The sequence below is a fragment of the Malaclemys terrapin genome, chromosome 9, assembly GCF_027887155.1.
Source record: "Malaclemys terrapin pileata isolate rMalTer1 chromosome 9, rMalTer1.hap1, whole genome shotgun sequence".
Taxonomy (NCBI): Eukaryota; Metazoa; Chordata; order Testudines; family Emydidae; genus Malaclemys; species Malaclemys terrapin.
The window spans coordinates 70237903-70256389 of NC_071513.1; the positions used below are offsets into that span (position 1 = coordinate 70237903).

At 42.3% G+C, this 18487-nt stretch overlaps 1 protein-coding gene across 2 annotated transcripts in view; it reads right to left on the reverse strand.

Moving 5' to 3' along the window:
* The window catches only part of DOCK10 (dedicator of cytokinesis 10), a 228050-nt gene extending 209851 nt beyond the window's left edge, over positions 1-18199 (reverse strand). The window contains exon 1 of one of the 2 annotated variants that reach the window (XM_054040397.1): positions 18041-18199. In XM_054040397.1, the coding sequence (XP_053896372.1) occupies positions 18041-18154 (114 nt within the window). In that variant the 5' untranslated portion in view covers positions 18155-18199. The remainder of the gene's footprint in view (positions 1-18040) is intronic. The other variant, XM_054040400.1, reaches the window with a different exon arrangement.
* Positions 18200-18487: the final 288 nt, after the last annotated feature.

Genomic DNA, 18487 nt, shown 5'->3' on the forward strand with positions numbered 1-18487 from the left:
TATTGGTGTAACTGAGACCAGAATCTGCCCGACATCTTAATTAGAATAATATTTACATTCAGCTGTTACCAGTATTGCCCATTCGGCCCAGCAGATGAGTCACACCAGATGCAAATGTTGAAATGTCACATGGGGAACATATTTATGAGCAAGCTGACAACACATCAAACAGAACAGGAAACAGTAAACCTGTTTCCTGCCAAGCTGTCTAAAATCAGCTGTATAATGTGCAATTATGCCTCACTACTTTTTCATTATCTCAATCTTAGAGCAAAATTAACTGTTAATTTATGCTGAATGGAGCAGCAGTGTCACTGTTTGGTCATGGCTTGGAGATTTCCCCCCCCCCCCCTTAAAAAAATAAATATTTCTAAAACTTCCTTGTAAATAAACACTAGCAGAACTAATTTTGTGTTACTAGCTGCGGGGATAATTCTGCAGTCCTTATCAGGGCAAGAGTCAGGATTGCATCATTTGGCCTTATTATTAGCAAATCAGCATATGGGATTGTATGAATGAATGATCATTCCTGAATGTCTTCTTTAAAAAGGAGAGATCTCCAATGAAACTGTAAGGGATAGATAATGGAGGGGGTCTAATTGCTAGTCTGTCACCACTACAGGCCTCACTTAGGGCAAAGATTTCAATGGGGCTCTTCACAAGACATAGAGTTATAGTTGTACTCAGAGCTCTCTGTAAAACCAGGGACTAAACGTTTAGCTGGTCAGAAACGGAAACCATTTTTTTCTGCAAACATTTCACTGCATCTTGTGGGGAAAGATTTTTTCACCAAAACTTTCCAACCAGCTTCAGTTGTAAGTGACATGAGTTTAGAAATTTCAACATGCACATCACAATAGCATTAGAGCTGACCAGCCCAATCCTATTCTCATTGAAGTCTATGTTAAAACTCCCATGGACTTCAATGGGAGCACAAGGTAGGTAGGCTTTTCAAGCAGAGACTAATCCTACAATCCTTGCACAGAATTCCCACAGACTCCAGTGACAGTTTGGATAAAAGGGTTTTTTTTTTTACCAAAACCTAAAACTAAACAGAACATTTTTTCATGAAATGGAGGGGTGGGGACATGTGCTGTTGGAGTGGAAAAATTGTAGTAGCAAATATAAATGCTAAAACCATATGCTGGAAAAAGCACTGGAGCATACGTGCCATTGGCCTATGAAGGAGTAACACTGCTTGTGTTTAAACCCATGTTTCTTAGTGTGAATGTTATCTGAACACTCATGATAAACATGCTAGTGAGGGGACAGGGCCAGATTTCCAGAAGTGCCTAGTGCTAAGGATGCTTGTTGATTTCAGTTAGAGCATTGGGTGCTCAACATCTTTGAAAAGCAGCCCTATAATGTCTGGACTAAGCAGGGATTAACCATGTCAGCAAACTTCAATTTACAAAATTCTACCGCCTACAATCATTGCACTAAGTGCCAGCACTCACCCACAGACTGGCAAAGAAACCAAAAACCAGATTTCAGCTTCAGAAACAGGAATCTCCTGCTTGAGCCCTTAGTTCTGGGACTTGGGATTTCCTCAGGTTAGTGCTACTCAAAAATGCATCAGCAAATGAGAAGAGGAGGAACATACTCACATGCATCAAGGACTTAACAGCAAGAACACAACTTCAAGAGCTTCTTTCAGTGGAGGCACATCACAATACCCAACAGCATGAGGTTTAAATAACAAAGTGTGTCTGTTCCAAAAGAGGTTCTCTATATGTTATATTACTCCAAGGACTATAAATGGAGACCGGTCAGCTATTTATTTTACATGAATATTTATGTACTTGTCCAGGCTTTCATTAAAACAAGAAAACTTCATATATCAAGTTTCAGAGTAGCAGCCGTGTTAGTCTGTATCCGCAAAAAGAAGAACAGGAGTACTTTTGGCACCTTAGAGACTAACAAATTTATTAGAGCATAAGCTTTCGTGGACTACAGCCCACTTCTTCGGATGCATCCGAAGAAGTGGGCTGTAGTCCACGAAAGCTTATGCTCTAATAAATTTGTTAGTCTCTAAGGTGCCACAAGTACTCCTGTTCTTCTTTTTTTCATATATCAAGGCATTCCACCACCATGTAATAAATATGGAGCTTTTGAAACACTAAAGGAGCATGAATATCAAAAATGGATGAGTATATTTTTCCCCTTTCTAAAAGATGCATTAGCTATTATTTGAATTACATTTCAACATCTTATAAATATATATTATAATGATCATATGAGCAATTATTTATATAGAACCATATAATCATTTGGTACTTGACACTCAGAGAAAGACACATTCCCAGACTCAAAGAGTTTACAATCTACGGTAGGCAACACAAAGACATACAATACACAACATGACACACAACAATGGTTTAGTTAAAGTTCAGTTAAAAGAGGGAGTGGAGAGATTAGTAGCTTGGGGAAACAAGGAAGGAAGAATTCCTGGAAGAAGTGGGTTTTAAGAGAGGCTATGAAGAAGGGCAGGAAGAGATAGGGTGCTTCTCTGGCAGAGATAGGGTGCATGTGGCAGACTGTGCCACACGTATAGAAAAGCATGAATGAAGGCTAAAAGCAGAATGGGAGAAAGAGACAAAGGAGAGATGATCAGGAGGCACAAGAGCAGCAGTCTGGGGAACAGAAGGAGAGGAGAGCCAATAAGTGGGTGTTCGATGTTCATGTGCGCGGATCATGTAAGTGTAACGTACAGGCAATGCAAGACAAATATGGAGGGCTGTCATTGCAAGAGCGACTAAAATACATGGCAGATTTCCTTTTTAATAAGGAGCATTAGGTACTGCATTGTGCTCCATTCCAACACAGCATTCCTTTACAACACCTGCCCTCATATGTTGTGACTGGAGGGGTACATAGTGATTGAAGGGAAACATTCCATCAGGGACTGGTGCTCCTACACTTATCCTTATTGACATATTTTTAAATAAACCAGGCAAAAGGTGTTTTTCTTATGTCCACATCATTTTTTTAAGTACTTATAACTGCTTGGTCATCCATAGTTTTCCATTCTCCAAACAAGCACAGACCCTCACTGCATCTACTACATTATATGAGATCCAACTCTATACAAACTTTATGGCATAATCAAAATCTTTGGGACCGTATTTGACTCCAAGAAGGAAGTGGCAGGGGACCTTTGAGAGAGGGACTACAGTACTTCTTCAGGTTTAAATATACTGTGGCTACTTTGTGAAGGCTTCCTGAAGCTGCTGCCAAACTACAGAGTATTATTTGATTAGGAATAAGGATAAGCTAAATCTCTGTTCATGCATTTCTTGAATTTCAACTTAATCAGATCCCCCTAAATTCTCAGATACAGGCAATGTTTTAGCTATGTGATTCTCATTAAGGTTAATGGGAGTTCTGAGACTAAATCCCGATAACATTGCTTTAAATATGTAGGGCAGGGGTGGCCAACCTGAGTCTGAAAAGGAGCCAGAATTTACCTATGTACATTGCTGTAGAGCCACAGTAATACGTCAGCAGCCCCACATCAGCTCCCCCCCACCCTGCTCCCAGTGCCTCCCACCCACCGGCAGCCCCACTGATCAGCACCTGCCACCTCCCTCCCCGCACCTCCCAATCAGCTGTTCCATGGTGTGCAGAAGGCTCTGGGGAGGAGGAGGAGCAGAGCCAGGGATTGAGCAGTGAGCACCCCTCCGCACATTGGAAAGTTGGCACCTGTAGCTCCAGCCCCACAGTCTATACAAGGAGCCGCATATTAACTTCTGAAGAGTGGCTCTGGAGCCACAGGTTGGCCATCCCGATGTAGGGATTTGTATTATCCAAATAGGATACACAGGTCAAACTCATGTTCCATGACTTGGCCTCAACCAGTGTTTGTAGATGAAATTGTTTGATTAAATGGTGTCAGTAAGTGCAGAAACGCCATGCAAGAACACAGTTTCCAGGGTCAAATGATTCACATCTGGGGCAAAGTCCAGTCAATGCTTTAAAATGAGTTGTGAGCTTTGGAATACACAGATGCTTCTGACAGATGGAATTTCAATTTAGAATAATATTTTACTTCCATACTTTCTCTTGTCTATATTTGCTCTCCATGTGCCAATGGGATGATGGATTGTCAACAAGAGAAAAGGAAATACGTGTTCAGGTACTGTGAATGGGGCCATCTGATAGCTCAGAACATATTTTAGTAAACATTGCAAATATAAGAATGGGAAAACATCTATACTGATCATGTGCTATTCTGAAAGAAGTACTGAAGTCTATACATGATTATACTAACTATTTATTGATGAATAAACTTGTATGCAGAATCATGAAAGTCAGAATTGAAAACAAATCATTTACTCATCCAAGTTACCTCCCTGCCAATGCATGATGGTACTGTGCAGTACATTTTGCCATATTTTGTTCAGTCTAGATATAAAAATCCCAAATCACAAGGCTTCCTTAAGTGAGACAGTTCCTCCACCTAATGCATCCACCATCAGGAAGATTCCTCTACTATTCTGCCTAAATTTTCCCACGATCATCCCACTAGTGCTAGTTGTACCCTTGTATAGTACACTCAGTATTCCCTCTCCCTCTTGGGGGTTTACACATCCTTCAAATATTTATATACTGTTATCATGTCTCACAGGAAAAAACTGTGATTGCCTTACTCACACAAGTACTTCCACTGACTTTAATGGGACTCCTCACATGAGTAAGGCAAGAGTAGTTTTACCTTTCATCTTAGCCATCCCATACATATAAGCCACACTATCCATATTAGCTCTTTTTAATCCTTCTTCATGAGTCAGTCCTTCCAATTCTTGATGATCATTTTTATTGCTGTCCTCTGAATTTTCTCCAGTTTGTCAGTAAGGTGGTGCTTAGAACTGAATGCAACATTGCAGGTACAAAATGTTGAATAAATATTGCTAAATGCAAACCAGAAATGCTTTGATTTCCCAATACAGGGTAGCAAAACTGCCCTATCATAGTGTGCTCATAGACTCATAGACTTTAAGGTCAGAAGTGACCATCATGATCATCTAGTCTGACCTTCTACACATTGCAGGCCACAGAACCTCACTCACCCACCCACTCCTGTAACCGACCCCTAACCTCTAGCTGAGTCACTGAAGTACTCAGATCATGATTTAAAGACTTCAAGTTATAGAGAATCTACCATTTACACTAGTGCTCATTCTAGTGCTTCTGATGCTACTAAAATTTGCTGCCCTAGAAGTTCCTGCCTCGGTGTCTCTATTGTTGGTGGCCCTATTTACTCTCATAGGATGAGTCAGGGATACACAAAGCGTCTTCCAATTAAATAGCTAAAAATCCTGGTCCCAAAGAAGCCAATGAGAAAACTTTCATTGACCTCAATGGAGCCAGGATTTGGCCCACAAAAATGAATAGAAGTTTCAAACCTCACAAGAGAGAATGACTGGTGCAAACACCGCCAGTTACTTTATAACCTACAAAATCTGACAGAGGCATTCCTACAAAAATCTGACAAAAGAGAAATAAAGATATTGCAAAACAGATGTAGGAGAACTGAAATACAAAGTTCCTCAGTGAAAGAGACTCCTATGGAAACTTATGGCCGAGATCGTGCAAGGTTGGAGGTTAGGGCATTGAGCACATGACAGGACTGGGCCCTTAATGGGGAATAGGGTATTTCCTCAAGAGGAAAAAAGCATACCTGAACACATAAGAGATTTAAAATGTTCTTATCTAGCATCCTAAGGGCATTTTGCATGACCTTCTCATATCTGGGAAGAGTGCTGTTCACCAAGTTTGCATCAAAAACCAATTCATCCATGTATGTGTTGCTCCACCACACCAAGGCACATGAAAATAATGTAAAATGCATCAATTTACTCTAATGGGAAATAAAATATTAATCAACGATAGTAAAGAGACAACATACTCCACTCTCGTTGGATGGCTCTCTGCTTACTCTAAAGCTGTCGCCTATTTTTTCCATTTAGTCAGATGAAAGGACACATTCACTCATCGTGATAAAGAGTTGATGCACTTTGATATAATTTATTTCACCGCATATTTAAATGCACCATCAGCATAACAACCCACCCAAAATACTTGGCAACCAATGATAATACCACAGACATTGACCATGAGAGGGACTGAACATCCTCAATTGCTACTGACATCACTGGAAACTGAGGATACTCAGTACCTCTCAGGAAGAGCAAAGCATCTGGCCCATAGTAAGGGTTAAAAGAGAGGTGAGAAACTGGTTTAGACCATTATAAAATGCTCTTGAACACAGTGGATTTGTCTTGAACTCAAACTTGAACTGGGTACAATTCAACTAAGGAGACAGACTGTGTAAAACGGAGCACAGAGAAAAAACAATGGAAAAACGGAGTGAGAAATGGAGTAGAGAGTGAGCACAATAACATTCGCCCCAAGAGAGAGCCAGAATACGGCCTGTGGACCACTCAAATTTGCCTTAAGCTCTAATTTGAGGACTTGAGTGACGCAGAGGCTTTGTGCAGGCTCGTCTACATGGTTCCTCTGCCCATGGAGAGAATGTTAAAAATGGAGCAGAGAAAAACAAAGCTATTAAAATGAAAAAGATAAATACAGTACAGTCTACTGAAATCTATTTGGGAAACCTGCTTGTACCATCCACTAGCTTTGGGCAATTCTTCTAACTCTATTACAAAACACAGATTTTCCTTCAGACAGAAAACTTATTTGTTTGATTTTTAATTGAATCATCCAAAAGTGGGAAGGTAATTCCTTATTTTAAAAACTGGGGGTGGGGAGGGGGGAGCATGAAGTCAAATTAGTATTGTGAGCCTTTAAAATTGTTGACAAAAACCTAGACCTCAAAAGGGGATCCCCAATTCAACACAATTTTTACCTGAGTCTGAAAAGTAAACTCAAGTTCAGACCAAAAAGATCACTGGTGAACGTACATTAAATACAGATATATTTAACATACAGTTAACCTTAAATGTTCCTGCTAGCTTTCAGATAAGACCAACAGTCTTATCTCTGACTATCCACTGGTTTAACCACATAATTTGGACTGTATTTTCACATATGTTTAGGAAATGAATATGAATGCTTTATAAAACACTGGAGAGCCCAATTGTATTCTTACTTATCTCACTGTAGCTTAGGAGTTAATATATTTAAGTCAGAGGAGATACATCAGTTTATAACAAGTATAAGTGGGAACAAGATTAGGTACCCCTACCAGAAAACAATTTCCACATAGTGGGCAATGACATGTTCAAACAATGAGAGATTCAAAGAATCCACAGCTACTATATTAACCGAAACCAAGAACAATAGAGCAAGAAAAAAAAGTTTCTGTGCTAAACATATTTAGCCATTCCTGTTTCAGAAATAGACATTTCTATTTTTTCTTGTTGATAAATGATTACATTTAGAAAGGAAGCTTTTCCCCCTATTGTATCTAACTCAGTTGCATTCATTAAATTTCATTATATCTACATCATTTAATTTAGGTCAACATGTCAAAGCAACCTAGAATCATGTTTGCTTTAAGTCAGTCGACATTACCCTCAAAGATGAGAAAGGCAAACAAGCCAATTTCAGACTCAGTGATAGAAAAGCTTTTTACTCCTTATAGATAATATGGAATGCAGAATTTGGAGGGAAATACATGTATTCCAGATATATCTTGCTACATTTTGGTGTTATTTATATATTTTTATATACACCCACACATACATCACTAAAATGTAGAGATATAACAGCAATATTATGTAGCGAATGTAATAATAAAGTTATTTTTGCTATTTTAAATGAGAATAGTATAAGTCATTTCCTTAAATGATATTTTTAACCCTTTTGTTATTAGCCTGCATGAATGAATAGTGCTGTTTGAGATACTGAAAGAATCCTAAAGGAGTTTGGCACCCCATTCCGATTGAATTAGCCTCCTCTGAAAATACCAGTGATGGTAGCTCAGATGCTGGAATGCTGCCAGTACAAGTCCACTGTGTGTGTGAAATGAGTATGTTTACTAATTTTATGTATTTGCTTAAGCTTTTAAAACAAACTCATATCACAGCATCTAAGGGCTTTAGCATTTTGTTCCAAAACAGCATAGCAGTTAAAGCCCGATTTTGGCTGGTGTTGCATAAATGTGAAGGAGCACTGGAAACCCCTTACTCCCATGCAAATCCTGGGGAGCACAAGTGGGGCTACTTAGCATTGCCTACAGCACTACAAGGGAACTTAGTCTGTATTGTAAAGCACCACGTACAATATGTAAATGTTTAATAATAATCAGCATGGAGCCCTTTCAAGCATCTATCACTTAGAGAAGATTACGTATCAAAGATACCAATTAACAGACCCCCCAAAAAAGTATTTAGACTACTGTTAAGTTTGTAAATACATATTAATAAGATAAAGAGAAAAAAATGAATGGAACATGTTAGACTTAGAAGGTTTAAAGGGAAAGGAAACTCTCTGTTCCCCCTATAGAGGAAAGAGAGAAAGCTAGCTCTGGCAGGGTTCACGGATATTAATTGTTATTTTGCCCCAGTGCATTTCTGTATAGTGTTGTACGTGCATTGATTGGCATTTGTGTTCTGTTTTGGAAGTGATAGTAAATGTTTCATGCAAGTGAATTTATTAAAGGTGGGAAGATTCTGAAAGGTATAGCCTGGGAAAAGTGGGTCACACTGAGCAAACAGATAATGGGACTCAGATTGTGTAGTGAGCCCAAAGTCTACCAGGGAAAACAGGGACTCTGGGGATCTTGCTTTGCTCTGGGTTTTCTATTCAGAGATTTCGGAGCCTTTGTGGAGCTGAACCTAGCAACAGATCAAATGGAACATGGCTGTTTTGTGGATCAGGCCCCAGCAGTAGCTGATCTAATGGAGACTTCACTGAACAGGACCTGACAGCAGCAGACATGGCTGAGCTGGCTTTGGGGAACCTGACCTCGCAGCCATAGGACCTGGTGGTTCAGACTTCTGTGGGCTATACTGGGCAGGCTGAGGAGAGATGTCAATGGTGTTTTACTCAAACAATCGCCTCAGCGGTAAAGGTATAAAGAATCAGACAGCAGATCGCTTCACATGATTTAGGCTTCAGGTAGTGCTCTATTTTGCCTAAGTACTAGAGACGACAATGGATGAAATCCTGCCCCCACTGAAATTAGTGACAAAATGCCTATTGATTTCAACAGCATCAATATTTTACTCAATGTATGTTTAGTTATCACCTTTGCTTGTTTCTGAGTTTATATCACAAACAACACCTTTGCACATGAATTGCCTTTAAAATAAATCATGACATTTTAAAAATAGTCTACAGGCTAACATGTAGTATCTGCTCTAAGTTACAGAGTGCATTCTATATACACATAGAGCAATATATTACCATACATTTCATATATTGGAAGCATAGCACTAATACTATCTCAAATTATGTCTTACTGATTTCAATATATAATGGATATAAAGAGGACATCAGAACATTTTCAGAAGTGAAAAGCCCATTCACAGCTCATCTCTAGAATAACCTATGTACCCAAAAGTGTTCAAGTCAACATTGTACCTTCCAAACATCAAAAATTTACAATACAAATTCCATTCATGTAAGCATGGTATTTGTAATGATTCTGAAGTCAATGGGCTTTACCCGAGTATGGACTAAGTAAACACTGAATAAGGACCTCAGGATTTGGCCTAGGGGTATTTGTACTACCCAAGTTCAATGTCTTGATTAGTATTTTGAATACAAGCGGGTTATGTGTTCTTGTTGACACTGTCATCTGAAAACTGATCACTTTTTCTACAAATGATAATGTGCACAGAGAACGAAAGGAGAAAGGATGTAGCATGGGTGTATTGAGGAAACCACCATATTTAGAAGTGGTAACTATCTTCAGAATTGAAAGTTAGACCTAAAACTAAAAATCCCCAGCAACCTGTGAACTCACCGTATTAATGGAATTTGTATTGCTCATTTCAAACCCACTACTCAGAATATACATTTGAAGCATGAGTATTCCAAAGAATCATTAAAGTGGAATTCAGGCACAGGATAAACACAGTGTGAGAGAGAAACCTAACATTCTGTTATAAGAAACAGAACCAAAAGGCCAGAGAGGTCACTAAATACCATAACCATCTGCACTGGGCTGCACACAGTACAATGGAAACGAATTTCTGCCAGTACAAATGGCACGTGGAACAAGATCCTGATTCCACAATACTATTAACCCAGTCAGCTAATGTAAGAGAAATGAGAGGAGAAATCACTTAAGGCTCATTTAAATGAAGGGTAAATGTCAACCACCACAACCTGCCTGGATAAAACTGTCAGGCACTGATTTTGTTTGGAAAATAGAGGAGCACCACAAAGATACAAGATATTTGGCTAATACATTAGCAATCCAGCAATACCACCTGCAGATGTGTGTCATGTCTAATACTGGCTCACATATCAGGAGCTCCCACCCAAGTATTACTACAACTGCACATACAAACTGAGTGACAGACAAATTAACTTGCTATTTGTGTAAACAATTACCCAACTTGCATGGACAATTATAGTTAACTTGTGCCTAGCAATTTCAAAACAAGTCTACATATTTAAGACAAAGTAACAAAAAGTTTGCAACATTTTTGGAACTTTGTTTTAAGAAGAAATATGTGGAATATTTTAAGCAAATTGTTTAAACTTGACGGTTTCATTGAGCAGATTTGTAAATTCCTTTTTTATAAAGAATTAAAATAAAAGAAATAATTAAGCATTTTGCAATTATTGGAACAGCATGAGTAATATTACAGAGCTTTCAGACAGCATGGTAGGTTTCTGGAAAAAAAATGCTTGTGCAACTAATGCAGAATACGTTAATGTTGAAATATTATGTTCTCTAAAACACGCCAAGAAGTGTTGCACATACACTTGTCCTTCAATCTCTGCTTCCTCATTCACCATTTTTGGGCACTGGAGACATCTCTGATTTACATAATATAACTCCAAATAATAAATACAAATTCTCACTTCTTCCCAGATTAGTCAGAGGCACTGTCCTGTGCCTCCAGTACATGAACAGAATACTGAGCTGAGTTTTAAATGGCCCTTGACATTTTATTTTCAATGACCGATAAAAGAGAGTGTCTGAAAAGGAAATGGACATTTTTTAATTTTAATTTTTTATTTAATTTTATTTTTTTTACAGTGGTTGGAGGAACAGCAGCCTCTGTTCCTGAGTAAAGGTAAAGCAGATCACCTACGAAGAAAGCAATAAATGTGAGGAGAGTAAAGAACTGAGAACAGTGGTAAGGTCCTCAGCAGGCGTAAATTTCATTGTCTTCAATGGAGCTATGACAATCTACACCAGCTGAGAATCTGTTCCATGGGCTCATAGCTTATTCATAAGGCCGAGGTTCAACAAAACACTTAGGCACCTGATGTCATAAGCCATGCCACAAGAGCGGGGGAGGGAATGGGAAGACAGGAGCCAGTGCAAAAGCAAGAAAGGCTACATACTACTGTAACCCACCTTTACTTTACCACATCTCCAGATATGTTGGGCCAGCCAGAGGCCTACCTAATCCCTCACATCAGTTACAACAGCTTTAGAGCTGCTCTAACTACACTCTGCTGACCACAGCCTGCACAGGGCAGCCCACAAGTCAAAAAGAGCCGGTAGATTCTTGCCATACCCTCTTTCCCCTGGCACACTCCTTATGCCATGGCAGAAAGCCATGTTATTCCACAGTAGCCAGGGCTCCCAGATTTACAGCTCCTTGTCACTATCAGAGTATCATAAAGGGATCATAACACGTAGGGATTTTGTCCCAAAATGTCACATTTTAGGCAGTCATAGTACGGAAGGAAGATCAAGTGGAACATGACTGCAATAGTTAAAGATGCTGCTACATTGTGAACAAGCTGCTCGTGCCCCATGGTAATTCCTAATAAGAATGATTTACAATAATGGAGCCTCGTTATCCTGGGATAAATAAGGGCACAGCCTGCGCAAGTTACTGCAGTAAACAAGAACAGAAGCCAGGATTAACACTGCACATCAAATAAAATAAAGTAACTTTGTTGACAGATAAGCATGTTTACTCCAGCTGAAGAGTCTGAGATAAAAGAAACAAAATAGCTCCCATAATTTCTTGCCTAATACACATCACATTTTCCTTTTCTTTTCTAGACTAATATTCACCTATAGTGCAGAAGACCAATGAAGATATTCCATAATGCTTGGGCCCTGCATTGTGGCTGAAGGGGAAATGCAGCAATGCCTACGCACACCTTGAGAACCAGAGAAGGTTCCATGGAATCTGTGTCTATACAGATCCAGTGGCTACCAACACTGCTGAACAGGTGCAGAGAGGCTATGATAACTATTTCAGCGAATAGTTTTGTAGCCATGCACCTTGGCCCTGAGTGCAGGTGCTCAGGGTGGATTACACCTATTCTTCCTCCCTACTTCCATGCTGGACCCATACAGAGCCCAGCTACTCAGGTTTTATGCGAGTAGAGTGGACTTCACCCTTAAGAGAATAGCTTTGAATCCCGGCTTGAGTTTCTAAGCACAAAGAATAAAAATATGTAATTTGGCTTTCACAGGCAAAGTTAATAAAGACACAAACCCCCTATCCCCACCCCGCCCCCCACCTACAAAACCACTGTAAAAAGATGGTAACTTCATCAATATGCCCAAAGACAATATGCCCCACTAACAAGTCTAACTGAAAACTCAATTTGAACAGGCATCTGCAACCTTCATATTTGGTAAGAGGCAAAAATCTTGGAGGATCCCTTTGCATTTTGTCTTAGAAACCAAACTATAAATTCTAATGTATCCCAGAAAGATTATATTCCACCAGCCAACAGAACAAAGCTCTCAGAAATTGCGTACAAAAGTTCCTGACTGCTGTTCAAGTATAACCTTTTAAAGGGATATCCTTAACTTTAATACAGGATTTTTATTTTATTGCTTACTTAGATCACTAATACACTTTTATGTTACTAAAGCTGAAAGAATTTTTTAAATCTAAATTTGCTTGCCACCGTTTATGCATCAGGTTTACTGTTTTGTATTTTATTCAACTTCTTCAGTTAAACTAAACTGCTCCGTTTCATTTTTGCTGCTTCTTCAGTTTCAGATTCTGGTTCTCATGTATTAACACAGTAGTGTTTTGTTTGATAGAAAGTATTTCTAAAATACTGTCAGTTTTAATAATCTAAGATGTAAATAGAAAATGTTATAAATTAGACCTTGTTTACAGTACACAGTTTGTAACTCCCCTGTAATGCCAACATAATAAAACCACCTCAGTGAGAGGCATAGGGCTTATGTCGGTGTAGTTAAGGCAATGCAGTGTCTGTGTAGACACTGCATTCCTTACATTGACTGTTGGCTGTCATTCTTGTCAATTTCAGGGCTCTGCTAGACCTGTGCAATTGACAAGAAAGCCAGCTCTTGGCTCCCCAGCCGGGCTACTGCCAGGTCTCCACTCCAATTCGGGCTGCCACCCGCTGGGAACCCTGCTGTCACCCCCACCTGGAGGTCTGGGGTCCTGGCTCCCCACCAGGAGCACAGCAGCTGACTAGACTCCAGGTGCGGATCTTTCCCCTGGAGGTAAGAAGCCCTGGGCCGCTGCCCCCTTGCTCCTGGCTGGGAGCGGGAAAGCGAGAAGCCCTGGGGGACAGCTGGGTTCCCAGTAGGGAGCTGCATGGAGCTGAGAGCCCTGGCTCTCAGTCTCCCACACTGCCCCTCTTCAGTTGATAGAAGCGCTCCTGGTGAGAACGCGCACCGCCAATAAAAGGAGGGTAGAGTGGACATCAGCCACCACAGTAATTAAAGTTGTGGCTGTAAATTGACCTAACATAGGTCGACTTAAGGTTGTAGTGTAGACATAGCCTTAGTTTGCTTACAGTATCTGATTTTAAATTGACCCCCTTTAAAATTATATCTAAAAATGAAAAAGCTAAGACCATACTGTTGAGCAATGTTCTACTTGAAGAAGTGACCACATTTCTTTAGTGCATGTGACAGTGACAGTATTTGGTCCTGCCATGCAGGCAGGGGACTGGACTCGATGACCTCTCGAGATCCCTTCCAGTCCTAGAATCTATGAATCTATTTGTAAGCACGCTTTGTGCTACCTATAAAGTTCTTCAGCTCTAAAAGTTTGCAGATTCAACACATGTGAAAACTGCATGCATGGAGATTTGGCATTTCCAAATGGTCCAAATTCTAGTCCCCAGCTCTCGGCAGTGCAGAACCGGCTGCAGCAAAACAATCTGCCCAGGCTAGGGAGACTCCTTTAGTTCTTGAAAGGATGGTTTGCCGAGTGGAACGGTCTTCGGAAGGCAGCATAGCACTTATGCAACCCACCTCACTCATGACTCAGTGTCAGAGGTTATGAATCATTTCCCCTAGACCCTGGAGGATGACTAGGGAAAGCACTGCAAATTCAGAAAGCAATGAGGTAGGGAAAAGGGTGAATTGTATTTGGCTTTTAGATAGCTAGGAAGACTGAACCGGCTGTTCGTAGACAGCTCCATTTCCAGGGCTGTACATCAGGAATGGAGTACAGGGCCCATTAAACCAAAGAAACTGCCCATCAGCCCGTGGGGACATAGCTACTTCAGTTATTTCCTATTCTAAGTATAGGGGGAAGCTGCAGTGACTTAGGCCCCAACGTGTGGTAACCGATGACAAATGCTAGCTTTTTGGTGGCAATTGCTGTTGATTTTCCTTGTTCTCTCAAACTCTTAACCCTACTTGAGTCAGATATCTTCTCCCAGAACATGGAAAGGGAAATATTTACCTGCATGAATTTGATCAATCACATACATTATCCTCTGGTTATTCATCCAAGAGGGAGCCATTTATCCCCTTTAATGGATTATTTAAAAATATATAAATGAATAAATAAATCAAAGAGGATTCATAATGTTGAAAATGCTGCTAACATATCTTGTCTCATTCTAAAAGGTAGATTGATAGTTCTCTGTGAACTTCAGCAATTCTAATTATGTTCTTTCCTTCTTAGACAGCATGGACCTCATTCTCTATTGTCCTGCACTTTGCATCAGTGCAAAGAGGATGTAAATGCTACCAGGTCATTACAAAGCATTTTACACCCCCTTTGCTCCAGTATAATAACTATGTAAGATGCAGGGAAATGATGAATCAGGCCTTATAATTATGATTTTCAAGAATGTATTAACATGAGGGAAAGAGTCTCTGTGTAAGTGTTGTGTCTTTGGCCTTTTCACCCAGGGGATTTCCTGTGGAAATAACCAGGAACTTACAAGCATTTCAATAAAAAAATAACCATGAAGAAAATATTAAAAATATCCTGTGAAGTACCTAAAATCACATGGGAATAAGAACTGCTGACTCAGAATATTTTTAAATCCATACTAGGACTATCTTGTAGGGATACTAAGAGGTTTCCATACTTAACCTTTGGGGCCCTGTGTGGCAAATGAAAATCAGTCTAGGTTCAAGTTACAATATACAGCTAGACCATCAAAAAGACAAATTAAAGGTTTAACTTAAAAACTTCCTGCTGTACTTACTGTACATTGGTGCTAAAAACCATGCAGGCTAACACCTTTAAAGTGGCCTTCATTAGAGATATCTTTATGCTCTATGGAGTGAGTTATACGTGGATGTTTTATACACTCCAAAAGGTATTTTTACCTTGCAATTTGTCCATTCCTTTACCCTGATCCCGCAAAGACTTGTCTACACTTACCGGGGGTTCAATGTGCAAAAAACCCACTAAATTGACCACAGACCGCTCTTCCGTTGACACCTGCACTCCACCTGAACGAGAAGCGTAAGAGGAGTCAACAGGAAAGCGTCTCCAGTCGACATCATGTAATGTGGACCCCACGGTAAGTAGAGCTAAGTACATCGACTTCAGCTACGTTATTCACGTAGCTGAAATTGCATAACTTAGATAGATCTCTCCCCATAGGGTAGACAAGGCCTTAGGCATACTTGTTTAATTTTACAGACTCTGAATACCCCACATGAATGGGACTACTCACAGTGAGTTAAATTAAGCATGTGCTTAAGTCTTTACAAGATTGGGGCCCTTGTTTTCTGGTCTGTAAGATCAAACAGACACATAAAAATTGTTGAAAAACTTTCTTCTCCACCTAAATCATGGATACTGGTCCACAAACTTGCCATGTGTGACTCATTTGGAAGGAGAATCCCTCCAGGCAGTTTTTAGAGTATCTCATTTTTTGTGAAAAAGTGCATATGCAGCGTGATTTTGTAAAGTGCTTTCAAAGTGATTTTGAAACTTAAAATCTCATTCATTAAATTGTTAAGTACCAAAACAGTCCTAGGTCTATAAACCATACCACAACGTCATCTGAACTGCTTGGAGATCTAGATACAGTTTATACAAGTACATAAGTCACACACATTTTAGATTAGACACAGATCTATGCAATTAAAATATCTGTATATCATATAACGCTACACATATTATAAAAGATGGATGAAATCTCCATATAGAAGAGGTCACTATGGAGTATATGCTGGTACATAGAGCTATACAATGGAGATCTCTAAATTGATCAATATAGTGGTATTTCTATACTAGTACATATTAACTGATACATTGCGCTCTATACTCTAGAGACCTCCTTGCCCCACTGTAACATGCCAACCTCTCCATATGGAGAGCTGTACACTATAGATCTCTCTGTACCCTTGAACATCTCCATATCAAAGGTACACTATAGACCGCTCACTACCCTAGAGCCTCCATACCTAACTGCACACTGTACGCCTCTCTATATCCTCTAGAACTCTGTATACCCTACTGTACACTACAGAGGGCTCTAGGGCAGTGGTTGTCAAACTGCGGGTCATGACCCAATACCGGGTCACAGAATGTAAGCCACTGGGTCGAGGCGGCTCTGGTCAGCACCGCCCACCGGGCCATTAAAAGTCCCGTCAGCGGTGCTGCCCAGCTAAGACAGGCTAGTCCCTATCTATTCTGAAATCGCACTGAGCCCCAGAAGCGGCCAGCAGCAGGTCCAGCTCTTAGGTGGGGGGTGGTGGGGTGGGGAGCATGTGGCTCTGCATGCTGCCCCCACCCCACCAACTTTGCATTCCCATTGGCCAGCACTGGGGATGGGGAGGGAGCGGTGCCTGCGGGCAAGAGCCGCATGGAGCCGCTTGCGTACCTCCGCCTAGGAGCTGGACCTGCTCCTGGCCACTTCCGGGGCGCAGCGCAGTCCACGATGCCAGGACAGGCAGGAAGCCTGCCTTAGCACCCCCGCTGCACCGCTGACCAGGAGCCGCCTGAGGTAACCCCGTGCCCCAAGCCCCCCCATACCAGAGCCCCTTCCTGCACCCTAAACCCCTCATCCCTGGCCCACCCCAGAGCCTGCACCCAAAGCCCAGAGCCCTGCACCCCTCCTGTACCCCAACCCCCTGCCCCAGCCCTGAGCCCCCCCAAACCTGGAGCCCCTTCCTGCACCCTAAACCCCTCATCCCAGCCCCACCCCAGAGCCTGCACCCCCAGCCCAGAGCCTTGAGCCCCTCCTGCACCCAACCCTCTGCCCCCCAGCCCTGAGCCCCCTCCTACTTCCCAAACTCTCATCCCCGGCTCCACCCCAGCACCTGCACCCAGAGCCTTGACCCCCTCCTACACCCCAACCCTCTGCCCCAGCCCAGAGCTCCCTCCAACATCCTGAACCTCTCATTCTCAGCCCCACCCCACAGCCCTCACCCCAACCCTCTGCCCCACCCTGAGCCCCTCCCACACCCCAAACCCCTCATCCCCAGCTCCCTTGGGTTGGTGGCATCAACAATTTTCTTCAACTGGGTCCCGAGGAAAAAAGTTTGAAAACCAGGGCGCTAGGGCACGGAGATCCAGCCCCTTCGGCACACCGCGGAGCGCTCTCTCCCAGCTCCATGCCCAGGGCGCTCAGCCCGAAGGCTGGGGAGCCGCCGGGCAGCTCGGTCTCCCTCCCGCGCGGCTCGGCGCAGTCCCCGGCACGTTCCCGACCCCGCGGAGAAGACGCCCGGACTCACGCGCAGCTGGTGGTGGTGGGCGGCGGCTGCCGAGGCGGCGCTCTGGCGGAGCTCAGCCGCCAAGCCCGGTCTCAGCCGGCTCCGGGTGAAGCGGCGGCTCCGCTCCCCTGCCATGTGCCTGGCGAGCCCCGCGCCGAGTGCCCGCAGCGCCGGCTCCCCTGCAGCCCGTCGGGCGCTGCCCCGGCCAAGGCGCCTTCAGGAAGCGGAACTCGGGGCTTTTTTTCCTCCCTCCCTCGAAGGCGTGTTCCCCCCGCACGCGCCTGCTGGGCTAGCGGAGCAGTGGCGGCCGCTGAGCGGGGCCCGGGGCTGGGCTCGCCTGTCCGGACACCTGTGGCCAGCGAGCCTGAGCCAGAAAAAGTTGGGTTCAGCTCTCCACAGGCGCGTGACAAACGTGCCCCCCAGCGCCCCCACCTAGCCATGGCGGGAGAGGGGCAGCAGGGCTGGGGA